Source organism: Prionailurus viverrinus, chromosome E1 (genome assembly GCF_022837055.1).
Source record: "Prionailurus viverrinus isolate Anna chromosome E1, UM_Priviv_1.0, whole genome shotgun sequence".
In the NCBI taxonomy this organism is placed as follows: Eukaryota; Metazoa; Chordata; class Mammalia; order Carnivora; family Felidae; genus Prionailurus; species Prionailurus viverrinus.
In genome coordinates, this window is record NC_062574.1 from 46,859,815 (window position 1) to 46,875,566 (window position 15,752).

Genomic DNA, 15,752 nt, shown 5'->3' on the forward strand with positions numbered 1-15,752 from the left:
ACTGAACGCCGGGACCACAAAAAGACCCAGGGGAGGGTGGCAGTGGTCAGTCCTCTGAAACACTCAGCATCACCTTGAGCTGCCTGAGAACCTCTGCGTGCTGAGGGCTCTTCTCGCCCTCCAACCCCCTCCCCCATTCCCAGGCAGGCTCCCACACACGGATGTGCGCACAGGCACACTCACACACCAGACACTGGTGGTTCCCCCGCCGCCCCCCGCCGCCCAGGCCAGGAGCTTTGGCCCCAGGAAGAGGCCCCACCCACCAGCTGCGCTGCTTCGGGGGAGCAGGGGGATCCCGGCTGCTCGGCCCCGTTATATCCACAGCCCTTTGGTAAGCGGCCTCTCCTTTGCCGTCGGGTTTCCTTCCCTCCTGCACTTCCGCTGAGCTAAAAATCCGAACCCAGGCGTCAGGGGAAAAGACCGCCGCTGCATCTCGCTCCCACTGGCGCGGGCACCAAAGTCTCCCTCCAAGATTAACTACCCCGCCCCCTCCACCTCCCCGCCGATTCCGCCCTGGCCCCCCGGGGGGCGCCCCGCCCCCTCCCCTTGGCAGGAATCTCTTACACTCGGGCTGTGAAGTTCGGGGTATTTTTAGGCCGGCGATAAATAATTCATAGGGAACGTGGCATCAGGCTCCCCCCGCGGGAGGACGGGGCGCGAGCGGCGAGAGCCACCGTCACCCGCGGCTCAAGGACACTCGCGATGCGGCGGCGGCGGCAGCGGCGGCGACTCCGGGCTCCGGGACCCGTGCCACGCCTCCTGGCGGCCAAACTGGGCACCACGTCCGCGCCCCCCGCCGCGCTGCTACACCCCACCCCCACCCCGCAGGCGTTCCCGGCTCTCGGCCCCCACCCCCACTCACCGCAAGCCCCGCAGGCTGGCGGGGGGCGAGCTCGCCTGGCTGACGGGGCTGTGGGCCGGGGTGCCAGGGCTTGGGGTGAACCCAGAAGTCTGGTCTCCAGCCTCCCGGACTCCCCTTCACGCTCCTATTCAAATTCTTAGTACGGAGTTTAGGAGCAGACTTGAAACCGACTGGCGCAGCCAGAAACTAGACGGGCTCCAAGATAGAGCGCACGAGCCTTCCTCGGTTTCCCTGTGGAGCCAGCGGAGGAGACCGAGCCAGGGTGTTACCACCGTGGGAGGGCTGGGGCACCCAGCCAGAAGTCCTGCCGGGACAGCAGGGCTAGGAAGCAGGGTGGATCAATGGTGTGAGCGTCCAGAACCCGGCTGGGAGCCCCGCGTCTTCGCTCACCGAGCAGGACCTCTGGAAGGGTCCTGGGACGCACACCCTTGGGGATTTCCTGGCTGCTTGATGCCTTGCCTTCACAAGGCCTCCCAGGCCTGGGCACGAAACGCCTTCTGCAGCAGGAGGCTCCGGGTTTCCCTTCCCCGCCGTCGGGGATCCTTGTCGAAGCCCCGGGAGACCTGAGCAAACCCGCTGGTGCGACAGCCAGGGCCCAGCGCTGCGGGGCTCACGGTTCTCCCATGGTCCTCTTCGCCCAGCCTTCCTTTTGCGCCCTCGGAGCCCGGGTCCACCGGGCGTTGGGTCAGCATTTGGGAAGATCCCACCACCCCGTGAACCCCACGCTGATTCCCTGAGGTCAGAGGAGGGAGCGCTATGCCGGGCGGGGGAGAGGAGGAGGAGAGCTGGGGGGATAAGGACCCCGGGGACTCGCAGCGTGCGAAGGGGCGGGGGAGTGTCAAGGGAGATGCGCGCAGAAGGCGATCAGCAGACCTCCGGGAGGCAGGGGCCCAGCTCCCGGAACCACCCACAGCCCCCTTTCGTCCTCTCTGCCCAGGCCCTCTCCAGCCCCCTCCGCCCGGTCGCGGCCCCAGCCCCCGGCCGGGCTCCCCGGCCCAGCGGGCTTCCAGCAGCAACAGTTGCGGGGGCCGGCAGCCCGGACTCCCGCGTCCCCGCACCGCCCCCTCCCCCGCGGCGCCGCGACGCCCAGCGAAGGAGGAGCTGGAGGGCTCCGCGACCGGGGAGACGAACGTCTTGGGCGCCTCACCCGCGTCCTTCCCTCGCGTCCGCCTCGCGCCTGTCACCTCGGCCTCCCTCTCTCGCCTCCTCTCCATCCGCCCCGGGGCCGAACCCCAGGCCCGGTCCCCGAGGGTCCCGGTGCCCCGGGCCGCCCCCTCCTCGGGCTCCCCGCGCCGGCCAGACTGTCCCCGGGACTCCCGCGTCTGTCTCCGCCGTCCTTGCCCGCGCGGCGCCCGAGCCCAGCCCCAAGTTGGCGGCGAAGTTGGCGTCCCCGGTTCGCCACCCGCCACTCACCGGGGGGAAGGGGCGCTGCGCCCGCGCCGAGAGCCCGCGCCGGCCGCCTCCCGCGCGCTGCATGTCCCGGCGCCTCGGCCCCGCGCGCTGGCGCGCTCCGTCCTAGCTCGGCGGGCACCTGAGCCCGGGCAACGCGGGGCCCGTGTCCGCGGCGCGGCCTGGCGGGCTGGGCAGGGCTGGCCCCCGCCCCGCGCCCGGCGCCCCGCGCCCTCCCGGGGTCCGCTGGGCGCCTGGCTCCGTCCCGGGCTGGGCGGCACGCCGCGCCTCTGGCTCCCAGGGCTCGCCAGCCGGCTGTGGCTGAGCGCTCGCCGCCGCCCGCGCGGGCCCGCCCCGCCGGGGCCCGCCGCCTCCGCCCCGCCCCGCCGCCCGCTCCCCGCTGCTCCAGGCCCCTCCTTGCCCGCCCGCGCGCGGGACGCCTGGGTCCCTTCTCCCCTCCCCGGGACTGCGTCCCCAGACCCGACACTTGGGGCCAAGTGCGGCCTCGGAGAAACCAACAGCCCGCCTGGAGCCCTGGGTTCGAGCCCGCAGCTCACTAGCTGTGTGACCTTGGGCCAGTTCGTTTGAGGATCCCTCGCTCTCTAAAGTGAGACCAGCCTCTTGGGGACTGGCACAAAAGACGGTGAACATGCCTCATAAACTGCAAAGTACAACAGAGACTGAGGTGCTGTTTTTAAAAGGCTTGTCCCTGTGGCTGGACACCAAGACAGGTTGGACCCTCTGGGCCACAAGGCGGGCCTGAGGCAAGCTGCTGCCTGACTCCTCGCTCCCACTTTTTCTCTTCTTGTTTTGGTTCTACGGGGGGCTAACCATAAAGGGAACTGGCCCGAGGGACCCGTGGAGCAGGCACGATGGGGTCCCAGGGCGCCTGAGGTGTGAGCAGAAGGCAGGCAGGCCGCAGCAGCAGACCCAAGCCACGAGAGGGACAGTGGGTTCTAGGCCTGACTGCCAAACACCCTGCGGCCCCCAAGAGTCCCCAGAGCAGGGAGCTGGCTCTGCAGCGCCACCTGGTGACAGGCGGGGAGCCGTGGCTGGAAGGTGACCCCGGGCCCCAAAAGAAGTTGCACACCAACCACTGGCCCTCCGTCACAGCTGTTTTATTTCCAGTACATTCCTGACCTGGTGACCCTCCACAGTCCGGCGGGAAAGAGGTGGGAGGGAGGAAAGTCAGCCTGCACTTCCACCCACCCCTAAAGTTATCTCTGGCGAGGGTGACCTTTCGCCAGGGGAAAGCACGCAGAGGGCCCTGGAAAAGAGGCGGCCAAGGCCCCGTACCAGGGCAGGTAGGCGACACAGCTGTGGCGCAGAGTCCCGCTGGCTGACCCAGGCCCCTCTCCCCTGCACAGCATGCCTTCCGTCCCTGCCAGGCTGGGATCTAGGCTCAGCGCCCCAGCAGCCCCAGCATCTCCTGAGGATCCAGCAGCTTCTCCCGGGGCTTCCCAGCACCCTTGCCCCGGGACACTTCCTCGGCATCCAGCTTCTCCCAGTCCGAGAAAGAGACAGGCCGGACCCCTGAGGCACAGGGAAGAGAAGTCACTGCCTCCACCTCCTCCTCCAGCCCCACCTCCAGCCCAGAGCACCCTTCCCAAGCAGTGGAAAGGCCCAGGGCTGCCCACCACACCTCCCAAGAGCTCACATGGGGCCCAGACCTCGGCTGCTGAGCAGGGCCTCGATGGCTGCATAGCCAGGCCTGGGACCCGGTGGCAGCAGCCCAGCCTTCAGGTCCTGCAACAGCATCTGGCCGGTGAGGAAGCTGTCAGTCATGGTGGTGGCGATGACGCCTGTGGGCCCCCGCTTCACCCAGCCGCTGCAGTAGAGGCCTGGCAGGGGATAACAAAGGGTCAGGAAAGGACAGGTAGCTGGATACTTCTGGCAAGTCTAAGCCCCCAGGGCACACACCTGTGCATACACACGCGTGCACACCCCAAGCATACCCGCGCTGGCCCGCGGCCTTGGACTCTTCTCAACCTGTTCATATCACACCGCCCCTTCCATCTCAATCTCCCTGTCGACCAGGAGCTCCCTGAGGGTAGGAGATGGGTCTTGGCCCGCCTCCAGTCTTAGCAGGCCCTTCTAAATACTAGCAGAATGGGGCGCCTGGGTGCCTCAGTCGGTTGAGCGTCTGACTTCGGCTCAGGTCATGATCTTGCAGTTCGTGGGTTCAAGCCCCACGTTGGGCTCTGTGCTGACAGCTCAGAGCCTGGAGCCTGCTTCAGATTCTGTCTCCCTCTCTCTCTGCCCCTCCCCCGCTTATGCTCTCTCTCCATCAAAAATAAATAAATGTAAAACAAATTTAAAAAAAAATACTAGCAGAATGAATGAATGGGTATTTAATCAGACTGGAGGCTCCTTTAGGACAGGGGCTGTGGTTTCCTCTCTAGTCCCAGCACCAAGCACAGGGGCCTAGCCCAAAGCACGCCTCAGTCAAGTGACCAACTAGATCACCAGGCATATGTGGGCATGTCGGCTAGACTGAGAACCTCCCTCCTAGCTAGAGCCAGAAGGAGGGTAGCTGGGTCCCAGGACAGCGTCCCGGAACAGCGTCCTGGCTCAGAGCAGTTTCTTAGTGCATGTCACTGGCCAAATGAATGAATGAACGGCCCCAGGTGACGCCAGCCTCTCCATCCCCCACCATGGTTTCGTGCCTAGATTTCGGCATCCTCTCACCTGGCACATCTACAACCCGGCCTTCCATGTTGGGGATGACCCCAAGCTTGGGGTCAAAGGGCACACTGGGGTCGATGGGACGGCTCTTATACCCAACGCTGCTCAGTACCAGCCCACAAGGGAGGTCTTCCGTGTCTCCAGTGGGCACTGCCCGGGCAGCCTCACCGACACCCTGTTGAGGAGAGCGTGGGCAACACCGGGCTGGGGTGGGGAGACTTGAGAAGGCGGGTATCTTTGAGTAACATGAGACTTGCCTCCAGTCTGGTGACTGCCAGGCGAATGCCTGCTGCCCGTCGCCCGTCTGGTGATGGCAGCACCTGCTGGGGGCTTCGGAAAAAGCGGAGGCCCCAGGCGCGGGAGGCCGGTGCCTGGCGGGCAGCGTCCTCTGTCCCTGGCTTCTCCGTGGCTGTTCGAAGCAGCAGTTCTGTGAGCCTCTTCCTCGGGCGGGGGACCTCTGTCAGCAATGAGAACATCTCAGGCCTGGCCCTGGGTTACAGCCCTCGCCCCCAGTGCTCTCCCCCGAGCCCTGTCTGACCTAGACCATCCCCTCCCTAGAGAGCTGGGGGGCCAGGTCAGGGCCCCTCACCCTTGATTCTGTCCTGAAGGCCCAAGAAATCCGCAGGATCCAAAATGGGCCGGGTTCCTGGTAACTGAATCATCTCCCGAAGCTCCTTGGGGATGGGAGGTAGGGGAGGAGTTCAGGCCCAGAGCACTGTCCACTCTGGAGCCCACCCCAGAGACCAGACCACAGGGGAGACACCCCACCCGCCACCACAGAAGGCACTAGGCCCCGGGGCCCTGCCGGGCTCCCCCTCTTCCACCGTAGGCAGGAGCCATTCTCGGGGGCTCAGTCCTGCCACACCTCCCAAGGGCAGACCATCTATTTGGGACCATGACCCCTCTCCCTCTGGCCCCGGCACCTTAATGGTGAAGGCCACTTGCAGGGGTCCGCGTCGGCCCACTATCCACACCGTCTTCACCCGACTCTGCCTCAGTACCCCCAGGGCAGCCTCTGTGATGTCCGTTTTCTGGCACAAAAGGGGGGCTTAAAGTCATCCGGCACTGACCAGGCAAGAGGCCTTTTCATTTGGCTGTTTCCCTACCCTCAGTGGGGAGAAGCTCTGCAGCCTGAAACGGCACCACTGCCCCACCTGGTGGCCAGATGGAGCACTGCCTCCAATTCTGCAAACGGCTCCAACTAGTAGCCAGCCAGGCTCCTTCCCGCTCTTTCGTTCAACAAGTGTCCACTCAGTGTTTTGCTTGGGCCAGGCACGAGGCAAGGGGCATGGGGGTGGGGTGTCAGTGGTAAGCAAAAGAGACACGGTGCTGGCCCTCACAGAGCTTCTGATTTGGTAAGAGAGAGTGACACTTACCAAATGTTCACTAATAAGTATAAAATTGTCATGGCGATAACGTGCCTTGAAACAGAAGTAGACAAGTCTACGAGAGGGTATTATAGGGAAATAGACCTATTAAGGCAGTACTGGAGGGCTTCCTGGAGGAAGGGACAGCTGAGCCAAGAACTAAAAGATGAACACAGGTTAACTGGCAGGGGGAGTGATGTACACACTGAATAGGTGTTTGTTTGTTTGTTTGTTTGTTTGTTTTTTAAGGCCCACGTAGCTAGAGTGCAGAAAGCGAAGCGGAAACGGTATGAGGCAAAGCTCACGGGCTGCCTTTCGGAAGGCTTCTGCCTGGCACCATAGGGAAACAGAGGCACTGAGCTCAGTTTGGAGGATGAGGCCTGAACCCTGCAGGCAGTGGCACCCTCTCCTCAGTGTGTCCCCAGCCTCCCCCCCCCCCCCCCCCCCCGCCTCCAGCCCCTGACCTACCCACTCACCTCCAGGTGCTCAGGTGGGGTCAGCAGGATCCGGGCCACATCCAGAGCCACATTCCCTTGCCCCAGAATCACGGCTGTGTCACAGCTCAGGTCTGGTGCCAGCTAGTAGGGAGAGGTCCGGGTAGGGCTCCCCTAGCTTTGGCCCCGGTCAGTCTCATCTCAGCTCATGCCCAATCCCCAGTCGAGCCCCCAGGCTTCCCTACACTCAGAAAGCCCACCCCCACCTGAGCCTCAGAGGAAGCCCCTCCTCTCCTACCCAGCCCCGCCTTCTCCCAGAGGCCTTCCCTGGCTGACCTCCCCCCTCAGGCAGCCTGATGCTTCACATCTCATCTCACTGGGGACCTCCCAGTTTTGGACAGCGGCTCCCACGCCCCCCAGCTGCGGCATCCAAGAGCTGCCCCTGGCCCTGGCTGAGGGGTGGGGAGGAAGAAGTAGCAGGAGTGCTCCCCAAACTCACCTCCCGGTTCTCAGGAAGCCCGTTGTACCAGCCCACAAAGGCCCGGGCCGAGAACACCCCAGGCAGCTCCTCACCAGGAATTTCCAGGGCCCGATGGTCCTCTGCCCCATAGCTCTGAGGAAAGACCCAGAGTGCTTGGCACCAGCTAAGGGGCCAGGCAGACCCTGGTAGCCCTCCTCCCAGCTCCCCTGCCCAGTGGCTTGGGCCTCACCCCTACCACCTTCCATCCCTCGGCCAGCGGCCACCCTGCCCCAATCCCCTGCCCACCCTGCCCCCCCCCGTGGGCACTCACCAGCACCACAGCGTGGTAGGCCGCCCGGAGCTCCGGCACAGCCACGTCCCTGCCCACCACCACATTGCCACGGAAGGCACATCGGGCCGAGCGAGCCGTCTGGGTAAAGGTGTTGATGACATTCTGCAACAGGCCCCCGGAGGGGAAGGGGTTAGGGGCCGGGCACTTCAGGAACCATGCCTGAGCCACCCTCGCCTCACAATGTCCCCAGGCGGGAACCCGTGTGACATCCACACAGAGCACCCGGGGTCATTCCATGCAGCCAGGGAGCCCCCTTTCCCTCCTCAGCTTAACCCGTCTCCAAACCCCCTCCTCGGGCCCAGAGAGACCCACCTTCACCTCGGGGTGGTCGGGCGCCACGCCAAAGCGCACCAGGCCGAAGGGCACAAGCTGCTTCTCGTAGATGTCCACGTGGGCCTGGGGGTGGTGCTGGGGAGAGGTCGACAGTCGGTGGGGCTGAGGGAGAGGCTGGGCCCTAGGGCTCCTCCCATCCCCGATGGGGCAGGAGAGCCCAGCTCAGCGGGGGGCAGACACAAGGAGAAAGAGGGGCCCCCAGCTCCCCAGCAGCCTGGAGACCCAGACAAGAGGACTGGGGCAGCACGGTGGCACGGGCAGCCGAGGTCAGCCCTCGGGACTGCCAGCCCATCGCGAGGGGAGGAAGGAGGCAGCTCTCCCGCTACTGGAGTTGCGGCCGGGGAGCTTCTTCACCCACTTGGCTCAGGCATGACACGCAGCCCTGCCTTTGAACCCTCCCATACTTCTAGAAATGCTCAGCCAGTCTGATGAGCTGAGAACTGCGCTTTGAACTTGAGAGCCGCCTTAGCTCTAGCCTCCACAATCATCCTGTTGGAAAAGGGGTCCACAAGACATGGGAGGGAGGGATGTGGAAGGGAGAAGGAGATCGAAGCGGCTCACTCTCGGTCTTAGAAAAAACGAGCTCACTTATACGGTGAGGTCCCACGTGGCCTGCCCTCTGGAGCACCTACAGGGGCCACGGGGAAAGCAAAGGGTTGCGGTTGGGCAGACAAGTCGGGTCTGGCTCTGCCACCAACCAGTCACACGGCCCTGGCCAGTCCCGAGATCTGCCTGGGTGTCAGATTCTTCCTCTGCAAACTGGGACAGATAACAGCCCCCTCTCGGGGGTGTTGGGAAGCATCCAGGTCAGGACCGTGAGAGATGCTGGGCCACAGCGGGTTTGGAGCCAAGAGGTTGGGGCTCCCACGGATGACACTGCCCTGCCTTGGGGCACCCCCATCCGAGGCTCTTGCTGTGATGCTCCCGATTCAATGGGACTCCAGCCAAATGAGCTCCTGCCCGCCAGTCGCCCTCACCCCTACAAAGGCTCACACTCACCTCCTCACCTTTGTCCAAATCCCCTCTTGCCCTCCACCCACTGCCTGCGCCCAAGTCCAGGCTCCCCACCACCCACCTGTCCGAACGTGCCTGGGGAGTTATTTCTGGAGAACTGTAAGGCCCCGGGAAAGTGAATGGTGTAATTGCCGAAACGTCAGCGATGTTCGGGTCTCAAGGCTGTCGAGTGCGATAGCACTATGAGAACAGAGCCCCGTGATCGCCCAGGAGCCAGTTAGGGAACAGACCCACTGTAATTGCTTAACAGTCCTTGGAACCGCACGGCTTCCCTGCATGCTTTCACGTAAACACCAGATGTGTGTTTGGTCTATGTCTGGAGGCTCCTCGTGTCTTCCTCCCACGCTTTAACATTCTTGCGTGTTTCTACCTGGCGAACATGAATTAGAGACCATGTGCCGTTTGCTGCTGCTGCTGCTGCTGCTGTTTCGCTGGCAGAGGTCAGCCCTGCACGTCCGCTCGGTCTAAGTGTCTGAGGACTTTGTCTTCAGTGCGTGGCTACACGTGCCTCCTACTGTCCCCATCCAGGCCAGCCACGGGCAGTGCCCGAACCACCTCCCTCACGCCCCACTGATGCTGTCTCCACTCCGCAGGGACCAACCCCAGCCCCTCTGCTGTCTGGCTCTGTCCCACAGCGAAGTTTCTTAACTTCTCCTACAACAGAACAGCTCTTCTGGGTGATGCTTGTGATCAAATGAGCGAGGCCTGAAGCCCTTAGCCCCGCAGTTGACCCACTGTGAGCGTTCAATCAAAAAGGCACCCTTTGAGGAGCACCTGGGTGGCTCAGCCAGTTAAATGTCCGACTTCGGCTCAGGTCAGGATCTCACAGTTCTGTGGGTTCAAGCCCCGTGTCGGGCTCTGTGCTGACAGTTCAAGAGCCTGGAGGCTGCTTTGATTCTGTGTCTCCTTCTCTCTCTCTGCCCCTCCTCCACTTGTGCTCTCCCTCTCTCTCTCAAAAATAAATGAATAAACATTAAGAAAAAAAAATCTGCCTTTTACCGTTACTGCTGCACGCAATCGCCTAGCCCACAAACCTGCCCTGCCTGCCCACCACCAAGGGACAGAGTGCAAACTGCTCAGCCTGGCAGTCCGTATCATACACAACCTGGCTTTTCATCTTTCATCCTTCTTTCCTGCTATGGAGCCTTCCCTCCTGGTCATACCACCCCATTCAAGTCCAAGGCCAGCTCCCCAGTGCTAGACCTGCTGGTGTGTTTACTGAGATCTCTCATGGCCGACCTTGTCTTCAGAGAACTCTCTCTTCTCTAACTCAGCTCCCCCCTCCCCCTCTGGCTGTTCTTTCTCAGGCTTCTTCTCTTCTGCCCCTGCCCCCAATGAAAACATTCTCTGAGGTTCTTCCAATGTGGGACCCCTCCCCTCTCCCAGACACACATTCCCTGGGGAAGCTGCAGCCACTCCCTCCTGTGACCTCAGATTCCCATGGACCTGCTGCTGTTCCACTCTCTCCCCTGTCCGGACTGTCCCCTCCAAACCTGACCCCCTGGATGACACTGCAGACACCTCAAACCCATCCAGATGGAAGTCAACTCCCCATTCCGCCCAAACTCTCCCCTTCTGCTCCTCTGTTCCCTCCCATCCCATCCACCCAGAGCCCAAGCTAGAACCTGGGGCTCCTCCCCGGCTCCCCTCAACCCTGCCCAGTCGGTCAGCCATCCTCCCTCCTGTGCCCCGCTGCCACCTCCGCAGCTCTCCATTGCTCTCCTGGCCACCTAGTCCTGCCTCCCCGCTCCGCTGTCTACCCTACAGGCAGAGAGACTTTCCTGTCCAAAATGGGCTGCTTGCCTAAAACTTTTCAGTGAAGTCAACCTACTTAGAGCAGTGGGCTTCTGAATCCCCTGGGGGTGGGGGAGAAGTCTGTTTAAAATTGTTGATTCCTGGGGCACCTGGGTGGCTCAGTTGGTTAAGCAACTGACTTCTGCTTAGGATGTGGTCTCACAGCTCATGGGTTCGAGCCCCACATCAGGCTCTGTGCTGGCAGCTCAGAGCCTGGAGCCTGCTTCGAATTCTGTGTCTCCCTCTCTTTCTCTGCAACTTCCCCCACTTTTGCTGTCTCTCTCTCTCTCTCTCAAAAATAGATAAACGTAAAAAAGTTTTTTTTTTTATTAAATTGTTGATTCCTAGGCCCCAGCCCCAGTTTGATCAGGTGTGAGGTAGGCCCAGAAATGTGCATGGAAATACCTATCCCGTGGGACTGATGGAAGGAGGGGGAGGTGAGTGGACAGCACCATGAAAAACTGCCTGCCTGCAGGCCCGGCCGGAGCCTTCCGAGGCGCCCTGGCTCTGGGCTCATCAGCTCTCCACGCTTAACACACAAGCCTGTCTTCCCAAACTCACCTGTCCCCAAAGGGACACTCTCTCCTCCCTCCGGGCCTTGCCCATGGGGTTCTCTGCGCCTGGGCCTCTCTTGCCTGCCACCTACCCCTCGCCTACCTGGCAGCTCCTTCTGTCCTTCAGACAGCACTTTGGACACCTCCTCCTCCAGGCTGAGTTGAGTGCAGCTCTCTGTACACCACGCCCTCCACCCCCAGTTTCTTACACTATCAGAGGCTTAGAAACTGTAAACTCTCTTCCTCTCCACTCCACAACCCTCCTACATTAGACTGGTATGTCCTTGAGCGTAGGGCTCATGTCTTTCCTGCTCACACCTATGTTCCTACTGTTGAGTCTGTGCCTGGAACGTGTCAGTGTCCAATAAAGGACTATTGAGTGAACAGCCTAGCGTGGTACCTAAGAGCAGCTCTGACCCATAAATACGCAGAATAAGCTCATGGTTGCCAGAGAGGAGAGGGTGGAGGGATGGGTAAAATGGGTGAAGGGGAGTGGGAGGCATAGGTTTCCAGTTATCTAATGAATAAGTCACAGGGATGAAATGTACAGCACAGGCAACACAGTCAACGGTGCTGTGAAAGCCAGGCACGGTAGCTACCCTAGGGGGAAACATAATAGCGTAACATACACACTGGGTGGGGAAGGATCACTATGTTGAATGCCTGAAACTAATGCAGCATTGTGTATCAACTATACTTCCATTAAAATGCACTTGGGGGGTGGGGGGGGGGTGCGTAGTTGGCTCACCTACCAGTCAGGAAATCTGACTCTTGAATTCCACTCAGGTCACGATCTCACAGTTTGGCAGTTCAAGCCCTGCATCGGGCTCCATGCTGACAGCGCAGAGCCTGCTTGGGATTCTGTCTCCCTCTCTCTCTGCCCCTCCCTCGCTTGTTCTCTGTCTCTCTCTCAAAAATAAATAAAAATGAACTTAAAAAAAATAAAAAATTGGGGCACCTGGGTGGCTCAGTCGGTTAAGCATCAGACTTCGGCTCAGGTCATGATCTCGCGGTTTGTGAGTTCAAGCCCCCACATCGGGCTCTGTGCTGATGGCTCAGAGCCTGGAACCTGCTTCAGATTCTGTGCCTTTCCATCTCTCAGCCCCTCCCATGCTCATGCTCTGTGTCTCTCTGTCTCTCAATAATAAATAGACGTTAAAAATTTTTTTTTAATAAAAAATAAAAATAAATACATGTTTTTAATTTAAAAAAAAAAAGAAAAGAGCGGCCCTGCCATCTGCCTGCCTGCATTGAGAGCCTAGCACCTTCCCCGTCCGGGGGGACTCTGGGCAGTGTCACTCAGCCTCAGTGTCCTGACCTGTGAAGTGAGAGTCAGGACACCTTCTTCAGAGGTTGTCATGGGGAGATGAGATGCTGTACGATACCTGGCTTGGCTAAGTGCCACTGCCCCTGACATGTTGCACTGTGTTCCTGTCTGGGGAACACACCCAGTAGCTTGGAACACCCAGTGGGCAAGGACTGGCTTGTAACTGGCTCTGTGTCCATCCCCCGGCACCTCTTACAAGGAAAGCGTGTGCAAGTGTGCAGGTCAGAGCCCCTGCTCACACTGGGGGCATTGAGAAGCCCGCCTGGAAGGCCCAATTTTGCTCCCCAGATTTCAGGCTCAGCTAGCAAGTGCCCCTTACGCAAAACCCTCCTGGATCTCCCCTGACCCTGTGGGATCCCCGGTCTCCATCCCAGGGTCCAGGGCTGTTCTACCACAGGGCGGTTTGCCCATGCATGACCCCTCCGCACGCAGCAGGTCCTCCCCAAAGCCCGTGGCCTCCTTCAATGAAGCTGAAATGCACCTTCTCCAGGAAACACTTTCTGACTGACTGCACCTCACTTAGCTCATGCTGTTCACATCACAGTAACTAGCTCTTTCCCCTGTGTTGCTTGGTCACTTTTCAGCAGGGTGTCCGACTCACGCCGGTCTCCCCCAAGACCGCCCCCCATTTAAAAAAATTTTTAATGTTTATTTTTGTGAGAGAGAGAGAGCGTGTGAGTGGGGGAGGGGCAGAAAGAGAGAGGGAGACACAGAATCCGAAGCAGGTTCCAGGCTCTGAGCTGTCAGCACAGAGCCCAATGCGGGGCTCAAACCCACAAACCATGAGATCATGACTTGAGCCGAAGTTGGACGCTTAACGAACTGAGCTGCTCAGGTGCCCCAATCCCCCAGGTTTTAATATTGAAAACTCCATGTCCTAGGCAAACTAGGAAGATTGGTTACCCTACCTTTTAAGTTTCTGCATGTATGTGTGTATAATTAATATATTCATGCTTCCTCCTGTCTCTCCATAGACACCCCAAGTCCCTCCAAAGTGAGGCCACTGTCTCATGTCTTAGCCTAGGTCTCCATCCCTCCCCCCTCCCACCAATATCTGCCCAAGCCTCAAGGGTAACCAGCAGCCTTGGGGCCCTGCCCACCAAGGCCAACACTGTAAGCCTTGAGACTCTGGCCTTGGGGTGGGTGGAATGGGGGGGGGGCGGGGTGGAGGGCAGCCTGAAAGAACAACATAGCATGGGGAGGGCTAGAGCATGACGAAGCACCTATAAGGCCAGAAAACTCTGAGAAGAGGGGGTAGCCTGAAGACATAGGACGTTGAGGACAGAGGAGAGAAAGAAAGAAGGGAAGATGAGGGGCAGGATACAGTTATCCTGTAGGTCTACACAATCCCTGACGGGTTTGGCCAAAGAGGCATCTCAGACCATCTGCCACTGACCGCTGCCTATGAGGCAAACACACTTCTCCCATAGTTGAGGACCTAGACTGGGGAGCCCCAGATGGAGGTGACAAAGCATATAGGAAGTGTCCAGTCTAGATGGACTGGGAGCCCCTTTCCCATCAGGGATCCAGGAGTGCTTTTAAAACTCACAGGGGTGGTACTTGCCCTCAGGATTGGAGCAGCAGGTGAATCATGGGAGAGGGAACCAGGAAGACATGGCTTACCTTTAGCAGGTGTTGGGCGGTATAGAAACCAGCTGGGCCACTGCCCACCACACAGATCTGGGGGGGCTGCTCCTGGGTGGAGAACGGCTGCCAGAAGCCTTTGTGGGAGGGAATGGGAAATGGGTGGGAGGTCAGATCAACACCCCCTCCCCACTTCCCAAACCAACAACAGTGTCAGAAGATGCAGCTTCCCAAGCTTCTCCCCCAATTGCACTCTCCTCCTCTTTTTCCTCAAAACCTTGGCGTTTGCAGGATCTCTTACTTCATCTGAACCCTCAAAGTCTGTGTCTTCATCCAGAGCCCTACGTTTCACCCATGAATGTATTATGCCTACTCAACACTCCCCATCACCCCTGAAGCTGCCTGCACAGCACTTCATTTTTCTTGCAAGGTTCCCCACCCAGCCAGCTAGAATACCACATCCTTCCAGCCGGCTCCATATCCCAGTCTTGCTGGCGTGGACCCCCCCCCCCCCCCCCGCCATGCCTCTTCTACCCACTCTCTCTCCACAGAATACTATATTGTCCATATAGACGCCTGTCATTCCTATAGACCCCTGTTTTACTTCGGACTTCCCTCTCGGCCCAGACCTTCATATAACCCTCATTCACCTCTTCTCACACCTGTGCACCTCATAGTCTCCCCTTCTCACTTCTGTGGACTAACATCTCACCGCACAGGCCCCCGCCTGCCCCCGTACACCACGCCAATCTCATCCGCATGAGATGACCTCTCCGGTCTCGCCCCTGGTCCCCTCACCCCTCTCCAGCCCTGCCCCAGCTCCGCCGACCCCCACACTTGGCGCTCGCAGGCCTCCCCGCGCAGCCATCCGGCCCTACAGGTGCCCTGCTCCTACTCGGGGTGCTCCCGGGGAGAGGCGGCCGGGTCCGACGCCACGCCGACCAGTGCCACCAGCGCCAGCAACGCGGAGCCATGGCTGGAAAGACCAACCAGCCAGCGGACCCGACCCCGGAGATGGCCCCGCGCTCCGCGATGAGGGATCCTCGCTGCTCGCGGACTTCGGCCCCGCCCCTCCATAGCCCCGCCCCCAAGTCCCGCCTCCCACGCTTTGGGAGAGCGCAGCGTGGAGGCCACACTCCCCCCGCCCGAAGGAATCCCGCCCCAAAAGGAGAAGTCCGCCCTCGGATCCACCCTCTATCGCTGAGGGCCCGCCCCCAGGACGTCCGAACTGTCGTGACTTAATAAATTTCTCCCCAACCTTCACCCTCCCTCCAATCGTCTAGAGGCTAGGGTTGGAGGAGAGCGAATCTTTATCGCTGTTCCAATCCCGCTTGAAGGAGGGAGCCAATTAGGAAGGGGCTTACTTTACTTAGCCCCTCCCACTCAGAGACTCTCGTCGCTCTCTGATGACGCACGGGCCCTTCCCTTTTCAAAGTGAACCCTCCCTCCCTGCGTCTGGTTTCTTCCCAACCAATCACGAGTCGAGTTCCAAGGGCGCCTCCCTGTCCATTGCGTAATAACCACGGAGTCCGGAAGTCTGGAAAAAAAGGGCTTCTGCCGGAGCCTTCGGGGCTTTCTGGGCGTTCTACAGGCGTGA

General features: G+C 60.4%; 1 protein-coding gene across 3 annotated transcripts; it reads right to left on the reverse strand.

Moving 5' to 3' along the window:
- Positions 1-3,352: 3,352 nt before the first annotated feature.
- FDXR (ferredoxin reductase) lies at positions 3,353-15,216 on the reverse strand. 3 transcript variants are annotated; one of them, XM_047832966.1, is made up of 13 exons: positions 15,051-15,216; positions 14,358-14,476; positions 14,195-14,266; positions 7,862-7,957; positions 7,529-7,651; positions 7,237-7,350; positions 6,780-6,881; positions 5,860-5,967; positions 5,526-5,610; positions 5,194-5,393; positions 4,940-5,111; positions 3,922-4,092; positions 3,509-3,784 (listed from the first exon to the last, which is right to left on the reverse strand). In XM_047832966.1, the coding sequence occupies exons 1-13, from the start codon at positions 15,127-15,129 to the stop codon at positions 3,654-3,656; spliced, it is 1,572 nt and encodes a 523-aa protein (XP_047688922.1). In that variant the 5' UTR covers positions 15,130-15,216; the 3' UTR covers positions 3,509-3,653. The 3 variants fall into 3 exon arrangements, with proteins under 3 accessions (XP_047688919.1, XP_047688922.1, XP_047688920.1); XM_047832963.1 differs by lacking the exon at positions 14,358-14,476 and having other exon boundaries at positions 3,353-3,784; positions 3,909-4,092; positions 14,195-14,292; XM_047832964.1 differs by lacking the exon at positions 14,358-14,476 and having other exon boundaries at positions 14,195-14,292.
- Positions 15,217-15,752: the final 536 nt, after the last annotated feature.